The 26199-nt window shown below is 41.0% G+C and overlaps 1 protein-coding gene across 1 annotated transcript in view; it reads left to right on the top strand.

Annotated features, from left to right (window-relative positions):
* Nucleotides 1-26199, top strand: part of FBXL2 (F-box and leucine rich repeat protein 2) — a 105942-nt gene that overhangs the window by 76833 nt on the left and 2910 nt on the right. The window contains 12 exon segments of the mRNA XM_063612653.1: nt 1630-1684; nt 1946-2020; nt 7102-7196; nt 15832-15900; nt 16000-16095; nt 16318-16444; nt 16587-16661; nt 18034-18164; nt 20026-20086; nt 20855-20899; nt 21440-21503; nt 21506-21588. Of these exon segments, the coding sequence (XP_063468723.1) occupies nt 1630-1684; nt 1946-2020; nt 7102-7196; nt 15832-15900; nt 16000-16095; nt 16318-16444; nt 16587-16661; nt 18034-18164; nt 20026-20086; nt 20855-20899; nt 21440-21503; nt 21506-21588 (976 nt within the window).

Below are 26199 nucleotides of genomic sequence, written 5' to 3'. Positions count from 1 at the left end.
CAGGTTACTTAACCTCTATGCTCAGTGTCCTTATCTGTAAAATGGAGATAGTAGTAGCATAACACCTCATAGCAGTGAACTAGCATGTAAACCATCGTTGGCACATAGTCGGTGCATAATCAGTGTTAACTATTTTTGTTATTACCAGTATTGTTATTACTGAGACCTGATAAAGGTGGTATGCTCTTAAAGGATTTTCAAGGGAAACAGCTAACCCTTTTTTTACCTTCGGCTTATGCTTTTAGAACCCAATCCCTGCATGAACATGATTCTACTGTACTAGGCTAGTTTCTCTGTTTCGTGTTTGTTTCTGTAGGAAGCTGACAATCAGATGTGGCTAGCTGTGGGATGGTCATATGTCACAGAACACAGCTATTAGGGGCAGGAGAGCCTTTGGGTTGGGCAATGTAGATGTGTAGATATCCTAAAATACATTGAATATGTATGTTTAAGTACACATATTTTAGCCACCAGCATTTTTCTATGTACAAAGATCCACTGAATCTTTTAAAGTCAAGGTAGCCCTTATTATGCTTCTATCCTTTGCTTTTCACTAGAAAATGATTGTAGCCTATATTGTAGGATGGCATCTATGCAGTCAGTATCCCATGGTACTGCATGTGGGTGCATTATTGTAGGGTACAACACTTTGATGTTTTATGATTCTACTCTTTTTCCCTGAGTCCATGGATTTTTATCTCACCACTGATTGTTGCCTTTGAAGAGTTTTGAGGAACATTATAGGTGGCTGTTCGCCATCTTACCACTCTCCCCCTTCCACACTCAGAGGTACAGACTCTCATATTTACTTTCCAGCACTCTGAAAACTGAGGCACTATTCTTGTTCTTGACTTCAACCCTGTCCACTTTTCTTCTCACAGAAAAGCTGCCCTTTGTTTTCAGCTGTCACTCTGCAGTGCTGAGGCGCACACGGCTGTTTGCTCACATACTATCAGCAGCAGCTCCTCTCCTTGACTGCCAGAATGTCGAGGCTTCACTCAGTCCCCTGCCATGCTGGCAGCTGCTGCTTCCTCTAAGGCATTACTGATGCCAACCAAGATTTTGTTTGCTTCTGTCTGCTTTTCTTCCCCCCCCACCCCTTCCCACCCCATCTTTCCTATGTTCTCTGGCTCCTTGGCTTTTGCTTAGGAAAAACTGATCACTTATAGACTTTGCCAACTAATGAGCTCCATCTTTCTGCCAGGCGAACAAATACTTCAAACCAAATGGGCTTTGTCATCAAGCTTTTTTTGACAATGTTATTTGAGGCTCAGGCATCTGAGCCTGTTCAGTGCATCTACCACCAAAAGAGGGCTTATGCTAGAGAATTGGTCTTCAAATAGAACCAGTTATGGTCTTTCCTGTGTCCATTTCTTAGAACAAGAGAAATATAAGCTTAATGAGTTCTAAGGTAATTTGTATTGTGTGTCCAAAATAGCTTCTGAACATGCAAACACTTAATATTTCACTGTAGTGATGTAAAGTTATAGTGCACTTGTATGTTGCAGATTGAGGAATCTTGAAAAAACTTATGTATCCAGGTGGCGGATTAGAGTTTATCTTTCAAGTTATAATTATCCTGAAGTGTTAACACCATCTCGTTTTTGTGTTTTTTTCCTCTCTCTGTAGAATATTTTCCTTCTTGGATATAGTAACTTTGTGCCGATGTGCACAGATTTCCAAGGTAGAGTATTCACCAGATTTTTTAATCAATGAATATCAAGTTTTATTAGAATGAGTTTTAGTTCAAATTACTGAAAATTAAAATTTTATTATCTTTTGTACTTAATATAACACAATGGTATAATTTTGCATTTGATGATTAACTTAATATACATCAAAAATAGGAGTTTGGAAATAAAGGTTAATCAAGACTTTCTTTAATAGTCTCAATAAATGTGTTTCTTTCATCCCAATCCCTCTTCCTTTACCTCCCACCTTCCAGGCTTGGAACATCTTAGCCCTGGATGGAAGCAATTGGCAAAGAATAGATCTTTTTAACTTTCAAACAGATGTAGAGGTAAGTTAGCTTTGGTTTAGACAAAAAACTTTTTAAAAAGATGACTAGCTGTTCCCTCTTTTCCTGCCTTTTTATTTTACTGCATTTAGATCTAATATTAAAGTGCTGAGGTAGAACAGAAAGAAGAAAAACTGGAAGGGATTTGCATACATCAAAACAAAATCCTGCTTGCATTTTAAATTGTATCAGTAACAGATTTTTTTCCCTCGTTTATGTTTATAGTCTGAGTTTTACTACTCAGCTTTTTAAAGCCACACACCTACATCATTATCACCTGGTTCAGTGCTTTAACCTTAAGAGACTTAACAAATACTTACTGATCTAGAAAATCCACCGAGAATTCTAATTCAGCATCAAAAGTGGAGAAATGGCAGAAGCAGAAGCCCAAGAGTGAGGCTGGAGATCTAAAGTGTCATGCCAGCTCGGCCACTTAAGTCATATAATCTCTCAGTACTCTGTTTTATTATCTATAAAATAAAGTAATAATTAAGTCTTATACAATTCCAAGATTGATATATTTATCTGTAAATATGTAAATATCCCCTTAAGTGTGGTAAACCTGATGAAATGAGGAAAGTTTATGTTAAAACAACTTTGGTATTCAATACTAAATTTCTAACCAAAAAGAAAGTTCAGGCAGGGGATAAAAAAAAAATTGTACTTAGGAATTGTCTGAAGCGCTGGTTTGAGGGTCTTGAGATTCTGAAGTTTATTTTCTACCTAATATAAAACCTAATTTATTTCTAGTTTAGCAAACTTATAGTAGTGGAAATGCATTTTAATTTAGTTACCCACATAGTATGTATGCCATGTGTTTTTACCAAGATGTATATATTGGTTTTTTTTTTTGCTTGTTTTGGATAAGGAAATAAATGTGTTTAACAGTGGGATTGAGCTAAGCGATTTCCTGCTAGCTACTTAACCTGGCTTGACCTAGACAAACTAATGGTCTAGGTCAGTTGTGGAGACTCTTCACCTCCTTCTCTAGGTTACTTACTGCCTGAGAGTCTCTGGTTCTCATCTTAAACCAGTGAAGCACAATACTTACAGTAAATGGGGCAGAGCAGAAGATTTCCCTTTATTAAATAAAGGAGGAAACCCCTTATTTCTATCATATTGTGGTGCTCTGCTCTTGGAAGGGGGCAGGGACCTCAAGGATTCACGCCCATCCTGGAAAGATAAGCCCTAGTTCCTGGCTTAACACTGTAGTTCCTGAATTAGGTGTTCTTTAGTGCTCTTTTGAGACTTAACAGCAGTGATTACAGTAGTACTCCACCTAAACATGCCAGCATTCCATGCCAGTGAATATAATTGCCCTTCAAACTGATCATACCTAAATCTTTGTTCACTGTGTTTACTTAGTGATGATGTGGAGGACATTTAATTTCTAAAAATTGTAGTCATTTCTACTGACCACAAAGGAGAGTTATTGTTTTGAAAAAATTGAGCAAAATACTTTCTCTTTTTCTGTGGTTCTTCATGTCTCCTCAATTTTGATGACTTTTCCGACCATACAACTTTTTTGGAAAGCACATGAAGAACTTTTTTTTTTTTTTTTTTTTTTTTTTGAGACAGAGTCTCGCTCTGTCACCCAGGCTGGAGTGCAGTGGCATGGTCTCGGCTCACTGCAAGCTCCACCTCCTGGGTTCACGCGATTCTCCTGCCTCAGCCTCCCATGTAGCTGGGACTACAGGTGCCCGCCACCACGCCCAGCTAATTTTTTTTTTTGTATTTTTAGTACAGACGGGGTTTCACCGTGTTAGTCAGGATGGTCTCGATCTCCTGACCTCGTGATCCGCCTGCCTCGGCCTCCCATGAACTTTTAAAGTCAGGCTGGGTGCAGTGGCCCACACCTGAAATCCCAACACTGTGGGAGGCCATGGTGGGCAGGTCACTGGAGCCTAGGAGTTCAAGACCAGCCTGGGCAACATAGCAAAACTGCGTCTCTACAAAAAAATGAAAAAACAAAAATTAGCCAGGCACAATGGCACATGCCTGTAGTCCTGGCTACTCAGGAGGCTGAGGTGGGAGGATCACCTGAGCCCAGGAAGCAGAGGTTGCAACGAGCTCTGATTGTGCCATTGCACTCTAGCCTGGGTGACAGAGTGAGGCCCTGTCTCAAAAAAAAAAAAAAATTATTTTGATATTAAAAAGTACTACTATTTCAAGTAAATTACCTTGTGCATTATTTGATTACAAGATTTTAGCTGACTGCTGACTTTCAGCTAACTGCCATATAAACACATCCCAGAAATACTTAAAAGTATATCCACCAAAGGGGAACCAGTTTATGGTTTACCAGTTATATAAAGAATTGCATGTGAAAACCTAAAATAGCTGGCACCAAAGTTTCAATCTAGTCATAACACTTAGCTTCCCTTTTGGGCTAGCCCCCTTGGTCCAGCCTAGATTATGAACCAGTCTTGGGGTCTGCCATAGTCCTTAAACAAGACCCTTTGGAGGATGCTTGCCCTAGGAAGCATTTTATGGATAGTCTTAAAAATATGCACTTTGGGAAGGAAATAGTAACTTTTGGATATGTTGAGAGAAAAGAGAAGTTGCCAAGGATCAGGATCAACACACTAATAATATTTGCTGTGTGCCTGACACTGTTGTAAGCACCATATTAAAGAAACTGAGGCAAAGGTTGAGTAACTTACCCAAGGTCACTCACCTACTAAGAGGAGACTGTAGGTATCTTGAATGGTGGGTTGCATGACTGGCACATGAAGAAAAGGCAGAGTAAAGCATCTAGGTGACAAGTGCACACGGTACCTTTCCTTCATCATCACTCTTTCCTGAATATGTGTAGTTTACCTGAAGTTTGGGTTGGCATTTTCTGTGCCTTTAAAACTTGGACATTTTGTTGTCAGTGTCTTCATGGTTATTGAAGATTGTACTAGGCCAAAAATGAGAAATAACTAAGTAGTGTGTGAATCTAAAAGTGATAACTCCAAGGGTCTTTAGCCCATTTTAGGGCTGATTTTTCTCTAAAGCCCTTCATTCTAAAAGCATGCCTATAACATATTGTCTAATAGATAAGACACAGAGTCATTGGCTTGAATATTGCACTGAAATGGATTTGCATTTTTCCCTCTCTTAGTTGGAAACAGTGGAACAGAAAATTGTCTATGTAGTTTTGTATTCCAGTACAAGAACTTTGCCCCAAAAAAGGATGACTAGAAAGTTTATATAAATGTTACTAACTTGAAATGGAGAACAGTATATTAGGTGCTCCATTTGTAGACATTGGTGTAGAGCTGGGTTTTTTTTCCTGTTTATTAGGTACTTAAATATATATCTTTGATTTCTAAGTCATAATCTTTTTCCCCCTGGTGACAAAGATTTATTTTACAGTTGTCTGGAATTTTGCTTCAAAAAATATTAATAATTATTAATGCAGGTAGTCTCAAGAAAGTATAAATAAATACTAGCAGTATCAAAGATTGGATTTTCAACATAATTAAGATGTTAGCTAGGTAACAATATGTATCTTGTGGGGTTTTTTGTTTGTTTGTTTTTATGAGACAGAGTCTTGCTCTGTCACCCAGGCTGAACTGCAGTGGCGTGATCTTGGCTCACTGCAACCTCCGTCTCCCAGGCTCAAGTGGTTCTCCTACCTCAGCCTCCTAAGTAGCTAGGACTACAGGCATGCCCCATCATTAGTAGAGAAAGGGTTTCACCATGTTGGTCAGGCTGGTCTCGAACTCCTGACCTCTAGTGAATCACCTTCTCAGCCTCCCAAAGTGCAGGGATTACAGGCGTGAGCTACTGCACCTGGCCCCTGTTGTTTTGATGTATCCTGGTGAATTCATCATGCTCACAGTTCAGTGCCAAGATTGCTGTTTTATAAAATGAGGATAATATTATTCAAAACCAATCAAAAGTTCAAATTGTCCCTTTGAACTTTTCCTCCCTTGTGGAGGTAGAGGTTGTAGTTAGTATTTGTAACTACCTTCTTCCACAATGCATTTCTGTATTCCTTTGCCTTCAGCAAGCACCTCAGCTGGTCATGGTTCTTTACCTGGTGAAATGACTCAGACCTTTATTCCTGAAGGTCTGGTCATTAATAGTCATGCTTGGATTAGGTTGTTGTAGTTTGCTACTGACATAAATCACAGGGCATGGTAGTACTACAGGATGGCCTAAGGGATCTTCTGTATTCCACACATACTCTTTCTTACCTCCATTTTGGGAGTGTTCATGAAGTTTTTTGACTATTAAATGAGCCATAATAGGTACAAGAAATTGTTCCTCAAAAAGTGGAAGTAAACTAGGTGCCATGGCATCTTCCTGTAGTCCTACCTACTCCGTAGGCTGAGGCAGGAGGATCACTTGAGCCCAGGAGTTTGAGGCTGCAGTGAGCTATGACCACACCACTATACTCTAATCTGGGCACCAAAGCGAGACCCCCCAACACCAACCCCGTCTCTAAAGAAAAAAAGTGATTTGAAATAGAAAACATTTTTTAAAAAGTGGAAGTGCTTAATCATTGTTCATTGTTCATTTTCTTTTTGCTTCCTCTAATATCTCTGCCAGTACCCAACAAAAGTTCCTTTTTCAAAGCAAATGGGTTTAAGTAGAGGACAGCTAAGGAGGACGAGGGGGAGCTTTTGCAATATATTTGCAATATATACTTTTAAAGTGGTAATGTTTAGCTCAAGTAGGATTTTCTTTTTAAAGCAGCATTGTCTTAGATCTCTGCTCAGTGGCTGGTATTCCCACAGCTAACCTCAAAAAGCCTTTTGATTGATGGAATAGCTGTGACCTGGGTAGGGAGGGCCCAACCCCAGGGCTAAGACTTTCAAAAGGCAGTGTACAGGTTTTGGTTTTTGCATTTGTGTTTGTTTATGTTTGTTGGTTGGTTTTAGAATACTTAATGCTTTAATTGAGAACATTTTTCAGTGCTTGCAGCCCCTGTATGCATTAAGGATAGAACTGAGGTGTTACAGGAATGTTCCAAAATATTTTCTGTTACACTTGGAAAAATATATTCAGTTCCTAGATTTCAAGTTGTTTTGCTGTTAGATAAGCAGCATGAAAAAACAGTATTTTTTGTCCCCAAACTTTCTTGATTAAAGGGTCGAGTGGTGGAAAATATCTCGAAGCGATGCGGTGGATTCCTGAGGAAGCTCAGCTTGCGAGGCTGCATTGGTGTTGGGGATTCCTCCTTGAAGTAAGTCAAATCCAGTGACTCACTGTCATGGCAGCTTGTAGCATTTTCATCAGCAAAAATAAACCAAGCCTATTATATGCTCTTCTTCTGTTAAAATTCTTTCTGTGGTAATTTGCATAGAGTAATGAGAGGACCAGGACTTTGGAATAGCAAATCTGGGTTGGAAACCAAGCTGTACTGTTGTTAGGGATGTGACCTTGGGACAAATTATTTCACCTGGCTGAGTGTCAGTTCTGTCTTCTGCAAAGTCAGGGCAGTTATAGCTCCCACAGGACTGTCATAGGCATAACAAGAAATAACATGTATGAAGTGCCTACCTCTTTTCTATCCCCTTCTTCACTTCGGCATCTTCCTAGTTTTCCTCTCATAATTTTAGCTACCTTTATATATAAATTTTAGTAATTGATAAAATATTTCAAAAATTTCCTTGGCATAAGCTAGAATTTTGCTTACACATAATGAGATGTGATTTTTACATTAATTTTATTATAGTTAGCAATATATCCTATCCAACCAAATATTTGCCCATCTCTTACTGGATAGCCATTATTTATTGGGGTGTTTTGTTTGTTTGTTTGTTTGTTTGTTTGAGACCAAGTCTTGCTCTGTCACTCAGGCTGGAGTGCACTGGCATGATCTCAACTCACTGCAACCTCTGCCTCCCAAGTTCAAGCGATTCTCCTGCCTCAGCCTCCTGAGTAGCTGGGATTACAGTCCTGCCCCACTGTGCCCAGCTAATTTTTGTATTTTTAGTAGAGATGGGATTTCACCATGTTGGCCACTCTGGTCTTGAACTCCTGACCTCACCCGTCTTGAACTCCCAAAGTGCTGGGATTACAGGTGTGAGCCACTGCACCCAGGCTGTTGGGAATGTTATCAATATTAAGGATGTGTACTGGCCAGGCACAGTGGCTCATGCCTGTAATCCCAGCTCTTTAGGAGGCTGAGGTGGAACGATCCCTTGAAGCCAAGAGTTTGAGACCAGTGTGGGCAGCAAAATGAGACTCTTCTACCAAAAAAAAAAATGTGCTTTGAGGATTTCTGGAGACAGAGATGATTAAAACCTTCATGTCTTTATCCTCATGGCCTCTAGTATTGCTTAAGAGGTTGGCTAAATTAGGATATACCCCCCATAACCTTGGAATACACTTTGTGTTCTTGCAGACCTAAATATTACCACAATGTACAGCAATCACAGACTTCCAGTAACAATGTGCAACATACAGTGAATGCAGGCAGTAGAATTTATAATTCAAACATCTGCTATACCACTGCTAAAAAAAAATTGATTCACAACATCTTTTAAGTATAAAAACACTCACTTTAAATGTTATGGAACAAAATGATTTTCCTTAAATCAAGAAAATTCTTTAAATCATGAATTAGATTGGCTCTTTTAAACATGTTTAAACAACCCTCTACCACTTGAATTGCCATGTATTATTTATTTTATATATTATTGGATCCTATTTGCTACAATTTTGTTAAAAAATTTTGCATTTGTGGTCATGAGGAATATTGTCTTATGATTTTATTTTCTTATAATGCTTTTGTCTGGTTTAGGTATCAAGGTAATACTGGCTTCGTGGAGTGAATTGGGAAGGATTTCCTCCTATTCACATTTCTGGGGATGTGTTCAGTGGCTGACATCTATAACCCCAGTGCTTTGGGAGGCCAAGGTGGGAGAATCACTTGAGCCCAGGATTTTGAGATCAGCCTGGGCAACACAGCAAGACCCCATCTCTAAAAAAAAATTAAGTAGCTGGGTGTGGTGGTGCATACCTGTAGTCCTAGCTATTTGGGAGGCTAAAGTGGGAAGATCACTTGAGCCCAGGAGTTCAAGGCTGCAGTGAGCTATGATCACACCACCATACTCCAAGCTGGGTGACAGAGTGAGACCCTATCTCTAAAAATAAAAACAATTTGGCTGGGCGCGGTGGCTCATGCCTGTAATCCCAGCACTTTGGGAGACCGAGGCGGGTGGATCACGAGGTCAGGAGATCGAGACCGGCCTGAAAAACATGGTGGAACTTCGTCTCTACTAAAAATACATAAATTAGCTGGGCATAGTGGCACGTGCCTGTAGTCCCAGCTACTCGGGAGGCTGAGGCAGGAGAATGGCCTGAACCCGGGAGGTGGAGCTTGCAGTGAGCAAGTGACAGAACAAGACTCTGTCTCAAAAATAAATAAATAAAAAATAAAATAAAAATAACAATTTTTAAAAATTCTGGGAGTGTTTATGTACAATTTGTATTTTTTAAAAATGTTTTGTAGAATTCACTATTGAAGCCATCTGCTTCTGCATGTTTTTGTGGGGGAAGGTTTTTAATTACAAATTCAATTTCTTTTTTTTTTTCTTTTTTTTTTTAGATGGAGTTTCACTCCTGTTGCCCAGGCTGGAGTGCAATGGCACAGTCTTGGCTCACTGCAACCTCAAGGGATTCTCCTGCCTCAGCCTCCCAAGTAGCTGGGATTACAGGCACCCACCACCATGCCTGGCTAATTTTGTATTTTCAGTAGAGACGGGGGTTTCACCATGTTGGCCGGGCTAGTCTTGAAGTCCTGACCTCAGGTGATCTGCCTGCCTCGGCCTCCCAAAGTGCTGGGATTATAGGTGTGAGCCACCGTAGCCAGCCTCAATTTCTTTAATACGTATAGAACTCTTCAGATTATTTCTTCATAAATGAGTTTTGGTAGTCTGTGTCTTTCAAGGAATTTGTCCATTTCACCTAAGTTCCTGGACTTATTAGCATTAAGTTGTTCATAATATCCTCTTATTTTAATATCTGTAAAATCTGCAGTGATATCCCCTCTCTGATTTCTGAAATTGGTAATTGTTGTCTTTTTTTTTTTTTTTTTTTGGGTCCTTGTCAGTCTATTAAGAGGTCTGTCAATTTTATTGATATTCTCAAAGAACCAGCTTTTGTTTTCACCCATTTTTCATTGTTTTTCTGTTTTCTACTTCATTTATTTCCACTCTGATCTTTATTATTTCCTTCCTTTTGCTTACTTTGGGCTTCATTTGTTTTTGCTTTTGTTTTTTCTCTAGTTTGTTAAGATGGAAGCTGAAGTCATTGATTTGAGACCTTTTTTTCTAGTATGGGAGTTTAATGACATAAACTAAGTCAATACTTTGGGGAAAATTTATGCCACAAATTCTTATATGCTATGTTTTCATTTTCACGCAAAATGCATTCTAATTCCCCTTTTGATTTCTTCCATGACCCATGGGTTGTTTAGAACAATATTATTTAGTTTCCAAATATTTGGACATTTTCCAGAAGAGCACGTTAATGATTCCTAATTCAACTCAGTTGTGATCACAGAACATAGTTATACCCTGAATCATTTTAATTTTATTGAGACTTGTTTTGTGGCCAATAATATGGCCACTCTTGGCAAGTGTCCCTTGTGCACTTGAAGAGAATATATATTCTGCTGTTAGATGAAGTGTGCTATAAATGCCAGTAGGTCAGGTTGGTTGATAGTGTTGAGCAGATCTTCTATATTCTTACTAATTTTCTGACTACTAATTTATCAACTAATAAGAGAGGAGTATTGAAATAGCTGCCTATAATTTTATATTTGTCTGTTTCTCCTCACAGTCCTATCAGCTCTTGCTTCATGTAATTTGAAGCTCTGTTATTATGTATATAAACATTTAGAATTGCTATGTCTTTTTCATTGATTGTCCTTCTTTTATCCCTGATAGTTTTCTTTACTATAAAATCTTCTTTGTCTGATATAGTCACTCCAGCTTTCTTTTGACTAGTGTTGGCATTATATATGTTTTTCTATCATTTTATTTTAATCTATTTGTATCTACATTTAAAGTTGATTTTTTTATAGTTGGGTGTTGCTTTTTTTTTTTTTTTTTTTTTAGACAGAGTCTCGCTCTGTCGCCCAGGCTTGAGTGCAGTGGAGTGCAGCTCACTGCAGCCTCTGCCTCCTGAGTTCAAGCCATTCTCCTTCTCAGCCTCCTGAGTAGCTGGGACTACAGGCATGTGCCACCACGCCCAGCTAATTTTTTATATTTTTAGTAGAGATGGGGTTTCACCATGTTAGCTAGGATGGTCTCGATCTCCTGACCTTGTGATCCGCCTTCCTCGGCCTCCCAAAGTGCTGGGATTACAGGCGTGAGTCACCGCGCCCAGCTAGGTGTTGCTTTTTATCCAATATGACAATCTTTGCTTTTTAATTTGGGTTAGACCATTTGCATTTAATATGATTATTATGGTTAGGTTTAAATCTACCCTCTTGCTGTTTGTTTTCTATTTGTCCCATACATTCTTTTTTCCCTTTTCCTCTTTTTCTTTCTTCTTTTAGATTTTTTTTTTTTTTTTTTTGAGACAGGGTCTTGCTCTGTTGCTCAGGCTGCAGTGCAGTGGCACAGTCTCGACTCACTGCAGCCTCTGCCTCCTGGATTCAAGTGATTCTCGTGCCTCAGCCTCCCAAGTAGCTGGGACTACAGGCATGGGCCACCTTGCGTGGATAAGTTGTGTATTTTTAGTAGAGACAGGTTTTCACCATGTTGACCAGGCTGGTCTTGAACTCCTGACCTCAAATGATCTGCCCACCTCAGCCTCCCGAAGTGCTGGGATTACAGGCATGAGCCACCATGCCTGGCCAAGATTAAGTGTTTTTTATGATTTCATTTTATATTCTTTTTTAGCTTCATTTCTATAACTCTTCATATGTTTAGTTGTTGCTTTAGAGTTTATTGACTGCATCTTTAATTTAGTACAGTCTACCTTCATATTGTATTACATAACACTTCCATTTCTCCTCACTCGGTCTTTATGCTATTGTTGTCATACATTTTAATTCTACTTATATAAACTTCATAATAGATTTAGTATCTTTGTTTAACAGTCAATTATTTTTAAGAGATTTATTATTATCATTATTATTATTATTATTTTAGACAGTCTCACTTTGTCACCCAGGCTGGAGTGCAATACCATGGTCTAGGCTCAGTGCAACCTCTGCCTCCCAGGTTCAAGTGATTCTTGTGCCTCAGCCTCCCAAGTAGCTGGGACAACAGGCATGTACAACCCCGCCCGGCTAATTTTTGTACTTTTAGTAGAGACAGAGTTTTGCCCTGTTGGCCTCAAGTGATCTGCTTGCCTCAGCCTCCCAAAGTGTTGGGATTACAGGCATGAGCCACAGTGCCCGGCCTATTTTTAAGATATTTAAATTTAAAAGTTGTATACACCCAAGTAGTTGCTATGTCCAGTGATTGCTTTCTGTAGACACATATTTTTATCTGGTATCATTTTCTTTCTGCATAAAGAAGTTTTTTTACATTTCTTTTTTTTTTTTTTTTGAGACGGAGTCTTGCTCTGTCACCCAGGCTGGAGTGCAGTGGCGCAATCTTGGCTCACTGCAAGCACCGCCTCCTGGGTTCATGCCATTCTCCTGCCTCAGCCTCTCCGAGTAGCTGGGACTACAGGCGCCCGCCACCACGACCGGCTAATTTTTTGTATTTTTTTTAGTAGAGACGGGGTTTCACCGTGGTCTCGATCTCCTGACCTCGTGATCCGCCCGCCTCGGCCTCCCAAAGTGCTGGGATTACAAGCATAAGCCACCGCGCCCGGCCACATTTCTTTTACTGCAAGTCTGATTAGTTCTTCCAGCTCTTCTACGTCTAAAAAAATCCATTTTTTCCTTCACTTAAAAAAAATATTTTTGCTGGGCCGGGTGCAGTGGCTCACGCCTGTAATCCCAGCACTTTGGGAGGCCGAGGCGGGTGGATCATGAGGGCAGGAGATCGAGACCATCCTGGCTAACACGGTGAAATCCCGTCTCTACTAAAAATACAAAAAAAAAATTAGCCGGGCACCTGTAGTCCAAGCCACTTGGGAGGCTGAGGCAGGAGAATGGCGTCAACCCGAGAGGTGGAGCTTGCAGTGAGCTGAGATTGCGCCATTGCACTCTAGCCTGGGTGACAGAGCAAGACTCCGTCTCAAAAAAAAAAAAAACATTGCTGAGTCTAGAATTCTGTAGTGACTATTTTTTGTTTTTAGTATTTTAAGGATGGTGCTCCTCTGTTTTATTGCTTTTTCATTACTAGTGATAGATCTGCTGTCACCCTTATGTTTTATTCTCTGTACGTAACATGGCTTTGTTTTCTGGCTGTTTTTAGGGTTTTCTCTATCACTGGTTTCTCTCTCTGTCTCTCTTCCTCTCTCTGGAGTCTCACTGTGTCACCCAGGATGGAGTGCAGTGGCACCACCTTGGCTCACTGTAACCTCCACCTCCTGAGCTCAAGTGATCCTCCCACCTCAGCCTCCCAAGTGGCTGGGACTACAGGCACACACCACCACGCATGGCTAATCTGTCACTGGTTTTGATCAATTTGGTTATTATATGCCTTGTTGTGTTTTTCCTTATGTTTCTTGTACTTGTGGTTATTTGAGTTCCTTGGGTCTATGGGTTTATTGTTTTCATAAAGTTTGGGGAAAATTTTGGCAATTATTTCTTCAGTATTTTGTCCTCCTTCCTCGGTCTCTCTTATTTAGTGATTCCAATCACATGTATATTAGGTTGCTTGAAGTTGTCCCACAGTTCATTCATGCTCTGTTCTTTTTCTGTTTTTGTGTTTCATTTTTGATAGTTGCTATTGCTATGTCTTCAAGTTCACTAATCCTTTCTTCTGCCATATCTAATCTGTTGTTAATCTCATCCAATAAAGTTTTATATCAGCCATTGTGGTTTTCATATATATATATATTTTTGAGATGGAGTCTCGCTCTGTGGCCCAGGCTAGAGTGTAGTGGTGTGATCATGGGTCACTGCAACCTCCACCTCCCGGGTTCAAGTGATTCTCCTGCCTCAGCCTCCCAAGTAGCTGGAACTACAGGCATGTGCCACCACACCAGCTAATTTTTTTATTTTATTTTTTTTAGTAGAGACAGGGTTTCACCATGTTGGCCAGGCTGATCTTGAACTTCTGACCTCAAGTGATCTGCTTGCCTCGGCTTCCCAAAGTGCTGGGATTACAGGCGTAAGCCACTGCATCTGGCCGGTTTTCGTTATCTAAAAGTTTAACTTGGATCTCTTTTATTTTTCCATGTGTCTACATAACATGTTTGTTAGCTTCATACAAATATATTCTAGGCAATAACATTATAACTTTTAATGCCTTTGTTGTTTCTGCTATTTGTGTCAGTTTAGAGTAGGTTTTGGTGGATTACCTTTTCTCTTTATTGGGGATATATTTTCCTCCTTCTATGAAAACATGATAATTTTTTGTTCATGCCAGACATTGTGAATTTTACTTTGTTGGGTGCAGATATTTTTGTATTCCTATAAATACTCAGGTTTTGTTCTGGGATACAGTTGACTTAATTGGGAATAGTTCCTGTTAGGTCTTGTTTTTAAGATTTGTTAGGTTGTACCAAAGCAGTGTTTAGGGCTAATTGTGCGCCACTCCTAAAGGAAGACTATTCTCAATACTCTACCCAATGCCCCAAGAATTGTGGCATTTTTCACTCTTGGTTGGTAGAAATGGGCACTATTCCTTGCCCTCGGTGAGCTCTGGCTACTGTTTCCTTTAATGCTTTTTGTTCATTCTTATTCCCTGGCCTTGGGCTTTGGGTAGTTTCATCACATGCATACACTGATCAGTGTGGTACTGAATTCTTTTTGTTGTTGTTGTTGTTTTGGAGATAGAGTCTCACTATGTTGCCTAGGCTGGTCTCAAACTCTTGGGCTCAAGGGATCCTCCTGCTTTGGTCTCCCAAAGTGCTGGGATTACAGGCATGAGCCACCATGCCTGGCCTGTACTTAATTCTTGAGGGGCACCCTCCACAGATCTCTGGAGTTCTCTTTGTGACGTTCTCTCTACTCCAGTGCTCTTGCCAGATAACTCCAGCTGCCTTGGTCTTCCTAGAATTTCAGCCCCATTTCTTCATCTCAGACAGCCCATCAGGCTTGGTTCCCCCTACCTGTACCAGGGCAGGTTGGAAGGAGCAAATCTCAAAGCTGTATTTCAGAATGATGGAGATGACCTGAGCTAGTCCTTGCTGAATATGTTAAGCAGTGAGTGGTGAATAGGGGGTTTTAATGTGCTGCTTCTGGCCTTGCTACCAACCCACAGATCAATGAGGAAGTTTCTCTTCATGACTGAATGTCCTCACCAGTAAAATGAGTGGGTCTTGATACTGATTAACTGCTGTCTTCTATCAATCGCCAGAAATGGTTTCTCTGGAAAGGCTCTAGGGTAAGCAAATGACAGCATGGCACAGTACAAGAAGATTTGCCCCCTTGCTTCAAATTGATTTTTTTGTAGAGCGAAGGGAGCAGGGAGCTAGGCCTCTATTCTCATGATTTGGTGATGACTCACCAAGCTGTGGGTAAAGGAGAACAGATTGATAGGTGGTCTAGGACTCTGCTTCTCAAAATGTGGTCCCTAGACTAGCAGCACTGGCATCACCTGGGAGTTTCTTTAAACTGCAGACTGTCAAGCCCCATTCTAGATCTATCATCAGAATCTGCACTGTGACAAGAACCCTAGCTGATTCTTAGCGATTTAATTTTGAGGGAGCACTGTTTTAAGCGTGAATGGTTTCATATGCCCTCTAGTGGCTGTCTAGCAACTTGCAGGGAGCTTTAAAATGTTTTCTCATTTTAGGACCTTTGCACAGAACTGCCGAAACATTGAACATTTGAACCTCAATGGGTGCACAAAAATCACGGACAGGTAAGTAATGAACATTAATTGGTGACCAAATAGCCACGGGGAGAGAGAAGGGAGAGAAACATGGTTGAAAATATCTTTAGTGCGTCTGCTCTTTTTCAGCACGTGTTATAGCCTTAGCAGATTCTGTTCCAAGCTGAAACATCTGGATCTGACCTCCTGTGTGTCTATTACAAACAGCTCCTTGAAGGGGATCAGGTAAGAGTGCCCATTGTTTGTGTCAAGAGAAATACCCAAAGCTATGAACATTCTGGAAACCTTCCTAATGGTCACATTGGATCCAGCAAGAAATAGGTGACTCCAAGAGGTCCCAGGCATGGTCTCCCCTTCTGAATTTCTTGTGATGTACTAAACTCAGAGTTGGTCATTAACGCTCTACAGGAGAGACTGCACATAAGTTTTTGTTTCTTGTTCTCTCAGTGAGGGCTGCCGAAACCTGGAGTACCTGAACCTCTCTTGGTGTGATCAGATCACGAAGGATGGCATCGAGGCACTGGTACGAGGTTGTCGAGGCCTGAAAGCCCTGCTCCTGAGGGGCTGCACACAGGTACCAGAGGGTTGATACAGCTGTTTGTGTTATGTATCAGGTGTGGGTACATCATCCAGGAAGCTGCTTTTGCATTTGTCTTGGTGTCCCACTATTCCCTCACCTGGATTCCAGCCGTCTTTTGTTTTCTCTGTCCACTCAGTTAGAAGATGAAGCTCTGAAACACATTCAGAATTACTGCCATGAGCTTGTGAGCCTCAACTTGCAGTCCTGCTCAGTAAGTAGCCTCTCCTGAACACCGTTTGCTCTATGTTGTCTCCCAAAGCAGTCTGCCTCAGGCCTCCCTGCAGCCCCCCAGGCACCTGAGATGGGCTGTGTTGCCACACCCTGATTTTCATCCTGTGTCCTTATATAACCTACCAATTTGTCACAAGATGGAAGAATAACAACAACAAAAAGGAATCATACTCAGTACAAAGCCACTGACATCTCCCCTAAAAATAATATAGACCAGGTCTTGATTTTGTTGAAAAGAGTATTAGGGACGCTATTGAGGAATGCAGTGAATTGGTCACTAAATAGTTGTAAGACATGAAGTGTCTTTTTTTTTTTTTAACTTGTAAATTGAGGATGATGACTTCTCTCACGTTGTTTCAGTGGATAAAATGAAATAGCACATGCAGAAATGCTTTAAAGAATAAAACGCATAGGCAAGAGCAAGGTGGCATTTTCATCAGGACATTAGCCTATGAAAAACTATTGGTCCTTCTCCACTGCCATTGTAAATGTTGATAATTGAAGGGGATGCTTGCTACATCCTCCAGGTTTTCAAGGGGAACATAGATTTTGAGAAAGGTAAGGGAAAACCCTTGCATTCAGCTTTAAATGAATATATTATAAATATTTAGAGTCCCTAGTGGTGGGGAAAAAAACCAGAAACTGTCTTACGGACAAATGTTGACCGTATGGGCCAAGACTATTCAAAAATAGGACCTTGACTTATGTGTAGGATAGCACTCGCTGATGGCTTGAAGTATAATATAGATGTACGTGTTTATTTCTATATCAAGTAGTCTGTTTAAGTGAACATATTATTTTGAATCTTCATGACCAAATTCATAGAATTTAAGGTATTTATCAATAATTTTGTGATTTATTTAATTTTCCTATTGTCTAAAACATTTGATGAAATATAAATATAGGTGTATATTGTAAATATTTAAAGCATTAATCTGCAGAAATCCAATCAAATATTATTGTCATTTAAACTAGGAAAGCCTCAAAAGTTCTTTAATCATATTTTTAAATTATGAGTTTATAAATTTTATGAAAAAATCTATATTTTGATGACTAGTGAGGGCGAAATGGAATTTTAAACTTTTATTCTCCATTTATATTATTTAAAGATTTTACTTTATTTTTTCCTGGATGCATGTATCTTATCTAAATTGCTAAAATATTTTAAAGCTGTGCAGAGATAAATAACACAAGTACCTGTCTATCCTCTACTTCTTATTTTGTTGAAGTTATTTGGATAAAATGCTAGTAATCAGCAACCAAAACTGAACAGCAGCAGATATTTTTCTGCTGCTCCCGTTTCGGTATTGCTGGTGTCCTCTGACTTTTCTTTCTGTGCTGCTTTTCCTCAGCGTATCACAGATGAAGGTGTGGTGCAGATATGCAGGGGCTGTCACCGGCTGCAGGCTCTCTGTCTTTCGGGTTGCAGCAACCTCACAGATGCCTCTCTTACAGCCCTGGGTTTGAACTGCCCACGACTGCAGTGAGTACACTGCACTTTTTGCTTTGCAGCTCAGAGTTTGGCTGAGTTAACCAAGAGGGCTTCCTGCAGGAGAGGCCAGGCTTGCCAGGTAGTGGTGGTGGAGGCAGTAGTTATGTTGTTGTTGGCTTTTGTTGGGTAAATTGGGGTGGGGCAGTGTATAAATCCAGTTCATTGGAGGATGTACTGGGAGAGTATAAAATGTCTACCACCAGTGAATCCAAACTTTAATTTCTTAATGAATGTCACACAGTTTCCCACCTAATTTACCTCATCATGTTATTGCTTTAAGCACCCGAGTGAGCACATAGTGAGCAGAGTGATAGCCTCACATCCAAAGGACATGAGCTTCTCCTCCAGAACTGCTGCCAAACGGACAGAATGAGGGGAATATCACAATTACCTTCTTACTTAGCTTCTTCCCCAGTAGGAAAAAAAAGTTTTGTTTTTAACAAATAATAATTTAGGCCAGGCATGGTGGCTCATGCCTGTAATCCCAACACTTTGGAATGCTGAATTGGGTGGGTCACCTGAGGTCAGGAATTCGAAACCAGCCTGGCCAACATGGTGACACCTCGTCTCTACTAAAAATACAAAAATTAGCCAGGTTGGTGGCAGGTGCCTGTAATTCCAGCTACTCGGAATGCTGAGGCAGGAGAATCGCTTGAACCCACGAGGCGGAGGTTGCAGTGAGCCAAGATTGTGCCACTGCACTCTAGTCTGGGCGACAGAGTGAGACCCCATCTCAAAAACAAAACAAAACAATAATTTGTATTCTGATCCTCAAAGTAATAGATTATGATTACCAGCTATGAATATTAAAATTTTAACAATAGTAAAAATAGTTTGACTTCAGAACCAGCAACCTTAAACTTTATCCAAGAGGCAGAAAAAAAGATACTTTTTAAAAATCTCTACTTTCCAATGAAACTGATCCATTCCCACGCTCACACCAGTTCTATATCTTTTAAGAATTGTATATTTCTGCTTTTACCAATTTTTCTTACTGTTGTAGAGAAGGTACTATATCATTTAGATATTTCTGCTTAGTAGAAGGAATTTGGGTGATCAAAACTGGCCAGAAAGGAGGTCAAAATTATTGCTGTAAGGGAGTGTTTAACTTAGAAATGTTATTCATGCACCCATCCCTATTAAGCATGGGTAATTGAGAATTAATTTTTTTCATTGTCTACAAATTTTTTAAACTTCCTTTAGGGTACCTGGGAATTTCCATAAATGCAGTAAATCTCAAGATGATTTTATTGAGAAAAGTTCATTTTAAATGTGTTTAAAAAGTGAACAAGGCCAGGCATGGTGGCTCATGCCTGTAATCCCAGCACTTTGGGAGGCCGAGGTGGGTGGATTACCTGAGGTCAGGAGTTTCAGACCAGCTTGGCCAACATGATGAAATCCCGTTTCTACTAAAAATACAAAAATTAGCTGGGCATGGTGGCGGGTACCTGTAGTCCCAGCTACTTGGGAGACTGAGACAGGAGAATCGTTTGAACCTGGGAGGCGGAGGCTGCAGTGAGCCAAGATGCTCCACTGCACTCCAGCCTGGGTGACAGTATGAGATGCTGTTTGCAAAATAAAAACAAAACAAAACAAAACAAAAACCAAAAAACAAATATTAGATTACTATTTAAAAACAACATGCTGGTAAAGCAGGAAGATTCTTGGATTTACTTTCCAAGTTTGGGATGGAACTTTGGGGCTTTGGGCAGGTCACATTCCCTAAGGGCTGTTAACAGAAGCAAAAGCATGTCAGAGAGCAGAAAAGACTCAAATATGCATCATAAAGTTATGTGTTTCCATTATTAACTAGTTGGTACCTTTTTCTCCCCTGTACCCACTTTCTCCTCAGAATTTTGGAGGCTGCCCGATGCTCCCATTTGACTGACGCAGGTTTTACACTTTTAGCTCGGGTAAGGCATAGATTTAAAGAATGCAACCAAACTCTAATTCACCTCCCAAATTCAAAGTGACTTGGAGTGGTTTTGGGTATGCAAAAGACTACCTTCAGAAAAGACAGGCACAAAGTAGAGTAGAACCCTTGGGGTGTGTATTGCAGTTTTTCCAGTTAGCCAGAAATCTAGGGAGTCTTATAGAGGCTTCTGTAAAGGGTCTGGGCCCCATGCGTGGTCAAGTGGGACCAGCCTCCTCCTGGCAGGAGACATCATTCCTCATATGGACCCCAACTTGGCCTCTCAGCAGCTCCCCGTAACTGGGCTGTACCCTGCCCTTTGCCCTGCAAACACTGACCACTGGGGTCCCTCTGGACCTGCTGCCAGGAACCCATGTCCTCCTGGGGCTGCTGATACACTTGGCTACCTCCACCCAACCCCCACAGTGTGGCTTAGTGCCTCATCCCCATGCCCTCCCAGAGTCTAGGCTGTGGCTTAAATTTACCTGCTGATGTCTGCGAGCCACTGGGAAGGTTGCAGACAACTCTCTTTCCAAGTTGAGAGAAAGAAATGCAGTCAGAGGCAGCCCTATTCCCAGTTCCAAAGCACTGTAACTCAAAAGGCAGCTGCTCAGAAGTGCTGGTTTATTGGGTAGCTTTAGGAACAGGGCATACTTCTTAATAGAAGAGAACAAGGACACTGGGCCAATACTCAGAGGGATAGGGCAAGCCACCATTGTTGCTGTCACCACTGACTCACATGTGGGGTGTGTCTTGTGGATTCTTCCAGAATTGCCACGAATTGGAGAAGATGGATCTTGAAGAATGCATCCTGGTAAGTGGACTCCTGACAGCCCTGCAGGGCAGCCTGCTCCTTAGTCACTGCTGGCCAGTGCAGCACAGCCAGAGACACTGACTCGCTATCATCCTGACCCTCCTTGATCAACCTCAGTGGCAGGGCTTGGAAACCTGTGAAGGCCATGGCAGTGGATGTGTGAACTTTTGGCCATTCTCAGTCATCAGACAGAACTACAGAAGAGAAGTTCAGGATAGCTCTATAAAATAAGCTTGCATGTCCAGTGATGGGGTGACTCCAAAGAGGAGAATCCTGGGAACACTCCTTGCCCACTCCCTCTTTGTCCCTTGCCCCAAGCCTCCTTGGGGCACCAGAATAGGGACCAAAGAACAGTTTTGCATCTCTAGAAGCGGGCAGATTTTAGAGTGCTGGTGAAGAGAGGAGCTCCCAGCCCCAGAGTGTTTGAGATGAGTTTTTAATTCTCTTTTACACCTTTTGATTCTCATGTTCAGGAGAAGCCAGGATTAGGTATTAAGTTCTGGTGTAGAAGCCACACTGACACAGCGTGTTTCTCTCCAGATAACCGACAGCACACTCATCCAGCTCTCCATTCACTGTCCTAAACTGCAAGCCCTGGTGAGTCTGAGTTTTCTGACATTATTCACCTGTTAAAGATGAAAGAGCCCTACCACCACAGCAAGAAGCTGTTTGGGTTCTCTTTCTGTAAGGTATCATCTCTCTTGTTTTCAAAAATCTATTAATTGGGCTAACTTGGGAGGCAAGGTATCTAAATATTTGATTACTGCTTTCATTGAGTTTGCAATTTTAAGATTCCCAAAAGAGAAATGTCCAGATGCAGATGGTTTTGTTGGGGAACTCTACCAAACATTTAAGGAATGAACATCTTTTTTTTTTTTTTTTTTTTTTTTTTGAAACAGGGTCTCACTCTATCACCCAGGGTGGAAAGCAGTGGCACAATCTGAGCTCGCTGCAACCTCCACCTCCCAGGTTCAAGCAATTCTCCTCCTCAGCCTTGCGGGGGGATTATAGGCATGCGCCACCACGCCTGGCCAATTTTTGTATTTTTAGTAGCGACGGGGTTTCACCGTGTTGGCCAGGCTGGTCTCGAACTCCTGACCTCAGGTGATCTGCCTGCCTCGGCCTCCCAAAGTGCTGGGATTACAGGTGTGAGCTACCGCACCTGACCTGAATTAACATCAATTCTATACACTCTGTTTTAGGAAATAAGACAGTAAAACATTTTACAACTCTTTTTTTATTTTGAGACAGAGTCTTGCTCTGTCACCCAGGCTGGACTGCAGTGGTGCGACCTTGGCTCACTGCAACCTCTGCCTCCTTGGTTCAAGCTATTCTCCTGCCTCATCCTCCCGAGTAGCTGGGATTACAGGCATGCACCACCACGCCCAGCAAATTTTTGTATTTTTAGTAGAGACAGGGTTTCACCATGTTGGCCTGGCTGGTCTCGAACTCCTGACCTCAAGTGATCCACCTGCCTCGGCCTCCCAAAACAACTTTTTTTTTTTTTTTTTTAACGAGGCCAGTAATACCCTGTTATCAAAACCAAACAAAAATTGTACCAAAAAAAAAAAAAACTACAGACTGATATTCCTCATAAACATAGAAGCAAGTATCTGTAACAAAATATTAGCGAATAGAATGTAGCAATATATAGAAATTATAATACCATGGCCAAGCAGGGTTTACTCCAGAGACACAAGTGTAGTTTAATATTTGAAAACTGACTTATGTAATCAACCATGTTAACTAAAGAAAAATTACGTGATCACATCAACTGATGCAGAAAAAGAATTTGACAAAATTCAAAAGAGGGCCGGGCATGGTGGCTAACACCTGTAATCCTAGCACTTTGGGAGGCTGAGGCAGCCAGATCACAAGGTCAGGAGATTGAGACCATCCTGGCCAAGATGGTGAAACCCCATCTCTACCACCAAAATTAGCTGGGCGTAGTGGCACACACCTGTAGTCCCAGCTACTCTGGAGGCTGAGACAGGGGAATCACTTGAACCCGGGAGGTAGAGGTTGCAGTGAGCCAAGATCACACCACTGCACTCCAGCCTGGCAACAGAGTGAGACTCTGTCTCAAAAAAAAAAAAAAATCAAAAGAAAAAGTTACTTTAAAAAGTACCAGGCCGGCCGTGGTGGCTCATGCCTGTAATCCCCAGCACTTTGGGAGGCCGAGGCAAGCGGATTGCCTGAGGTCGGGAGTTCGAGACCAGCCTAACCAACATGAAGAAACCCTGTCTCTACTAAAAATACAAAAAATTAGCCGGGCATGGTGGCACATGCCTATAATCCCAGCTACTGGGGAGGCTGAGGCAAAAGAATTGCTTGAAACTGGGAGGGGGAGATTGCTGTGAGCTGAGATCTCGCCATTGCACTCCAGCCTGGGCAACAAGAGCAAAACTCCATCAAAAAAAAAAAAAAAAAAAAAAAGTACTAGGAATATGAGAAAAATCCCCAGTTGCCATGTTCTCTACACAGGGATAACTATCACTATGGCCAGTTTCTGTCCTTTTTGAGACATTCTTTGTGCAATGAAAAGTGATCGTCTTTCTCTGTCCCTCTCCTCCCTGTCTTTTTTCATGCACACACATCCACACCACATCCATGGGAGCAGAAGATACCTGCTGATGGCAATTAAAAGCAATTCCACCTCCCATTCTGCATCTTCTGCCCCACGCCCCTAACCACCTCTGAGTCAGGAATGTGATATAAGCTGCTCACTTCCAGAATGCATCACTCCTGCTAGGGATGAGTGACAGTGCATGACAGGAGAAAAGGCTTTAAGGCCAGCCTGAGCTGGGTATAGCTGGCAAGTCTCAACTTTGAGCCACAATGCCGTCATCTGTAAAAAGGGAATAATGACACTTACTCTGCAGAATTGGCCCGAACCAGACAGCTTTGACTATCGACTACATTGTTAGTGTTAATACAGAAGGCCCCACTGCTGTGTGAACCATGTTGGCAGTGGATTTTCCTGTTAACTTGGAACAGGTCAAGCACCCTCTGATTTTCCTTAAATCAGTTTTTAAACATTTCTGTGAATACCTGAATATGCCAGTACATAAGTTTTTCAATTAATATAACAGTATCTCCTCAGTCTCATATGTTACTGCTAACTTCTTGATTTCTGAATTTCCCTATATTAAAACAATGGAAAAATTGACATTCATACACCACCTCCATCATCTTTCTCCAATCTGTATTTGTAAATATACATGCATATATGTGTGAATCCATATGTAAATAAAATGAAATTGGCTGGGCAGGCGGCTCACGCCTGTAATCTCAACACTTTGGGAGGCTGAGGCGGCTGGATCACTTGAGGTCGGGAGTTCAAGACCAGCCTGACCAACACGGAGAAACGCCGCCTCTACTAAAAATACAAAATTAGCCAGGCATGGTGGCGCATGCATGGCTGAGGCAGGAGAACCGCTTGAACCTGGGAGGTGGAGGTTGCGTTGAGCCGAGATTGCGCTGTTGCACTCCAGCCTGGGCAACGAGAGCAAAACTCCATCTCAAAAAAAATAAAAATTTTAAAAAAAGAAAATGAAATATATACATACACAGACACTTTTTTCTCGTTCCGTTTTATTGTAAGTAATCAAACTTCTATTTTTTGATTTACCAATTTTAAACAGCCTCCCAAAGAACCAGTTTTCTGGCTTTACTCTTAAGTCAATTCTAAAAGCTAAAAACCAATGAACAGCATTGATTACATAAATACTATTTGATGTAAACTATGTAGAGTGATTCGATTCATGAGAAAGGAAATATATTCCACATTGTTAAGATCAAGCTCAGAGAAGAATCTTTCAAGCATCAAGGTCCAACAGAATTCCTCTCCTCTAGCTTCCCTTCCCTCGAGGTGGTACTCTGCTGCCTACTTACATAGCCAGTAGTTCTAGTTTCTAGTTTGGGGCTGTTACAACCAGTACTGCAGTGTCTTAGATTTTTTATTCTGCAGGAATACCTTACACCCATCCACTCAGGTCTCCTCTGCCAGGACTTGTTAAGTCCAAACTCTCAGACATTTCCTTGCTTCATAGACTGCAGTAGCCATTCACTTGCTCTAAACTGTATCCACTTTTGCACTAAAAAATTTGGCAGTCAGAGTGGTTTTTCAAATTTTAACTTTCCTGAAGTAAAATATACATGTAGAAAAGTACATTTATCACTGGTGTATAGATCAATGCATTTCCATAAACTGAATACACCCCGATCAAAGGTCAACATTATCATGACCCCGGAAAGACCTTTCTGCTCCCTTTCAATCACTGATCCCCCAAAAGTCGTGACTTCCAAATAGCATATATTAGTTTTGCCTCTTTTTGTATTTTATTTAAATGATATGAATAGAATCATCATGTATACTCATCTGGTTTCCTTATGCATATTGTTACATGTAGTTGTATATTGTTCATTCTCACTGCTTTATAAAATGGGTACACTGTGATTTATTTATCCTTTCTCTACTTTTGAATATTTGAGTACTGCTTCTAGTTTGGGGCTATTACAGCCAGTATTCCTGTTTTTTGGTTAACACATGTGTATGCATTTCAGTCAGAAACATCGAAATAACCCCTGCAGCATATGAGACTTCCAATTGCTCCACATCCTCACCAACACTTATTTTCCGTCTTTTTTGAAAAACAGTTGTAACATCACATTCTCCTTACAACTCTTCCCACTGACCTTGGAATCAGAACTAAATTTCTTTACATAACCTACACAACTCTGTGATCTGGCCCTTACCTCCCCAATTCCATCTGCATCTATGTGCGGTTATTTCCCACCTATTATATGTTGACCTTCTTCCTAAACAGTACTTGCTGTTCTCCTGCTATCCCTGGGCCTTGCACACAACAAACTCTTTGCTGTCTTTCCTAGGATTAGCTCCTAATCCTTCAAATATCAACTCGGTGGTCTCTTCCCCAGGACAAATCCTGCTGTCATATGCTCTCAAAGCACCTCAGCTTCAGTTTAAAAGATTATTATTTGATTTTATAGACTCTCCGGTCTGAGCTCCGCCAGTGCAGAAAAGTATGTTTTTACTCATCATTGCACACTTGGGGGCTGGGACAGAGTTGGAGCTCATATATTTGAAGGAACAAATGGGACATTGATACAGTACTTTTGCCTCTCTAGTTTTTATGGTGGGGTGAATCTTACATTTGATATGCATTGGGGGAAACCGTCAGGTCTGAAACTGTTTTTGGTATAGAGAACTTAAGAGAATTACATAAATGTCATTTGGCTATATAATATTCATCTGAATTTATCTTTTGCAACCGTTA

Source organism: Symphalangus syndactylus, chromosome 1 (genome assembly GCF_028878055.3).
Source record: "Symphalangus syndactylus isolate Jambi chromosome 1, NHGRI_mSymSyn1-v2.1_pri, whole genome shotgun sequence".
In the NCBI taxonomy this organism is placed as follows: domain Eukaryota; kingdom Metazoa; phylum Chordata; class Mammalia; order Primates; family Hylobatidae; genus Symphalangus; species Symphalangus syndactylus.
Note: the sequence above shows the minus strand (reverse complement) of the source record. Positions and strands in the feature narration are given on the sequence as shown.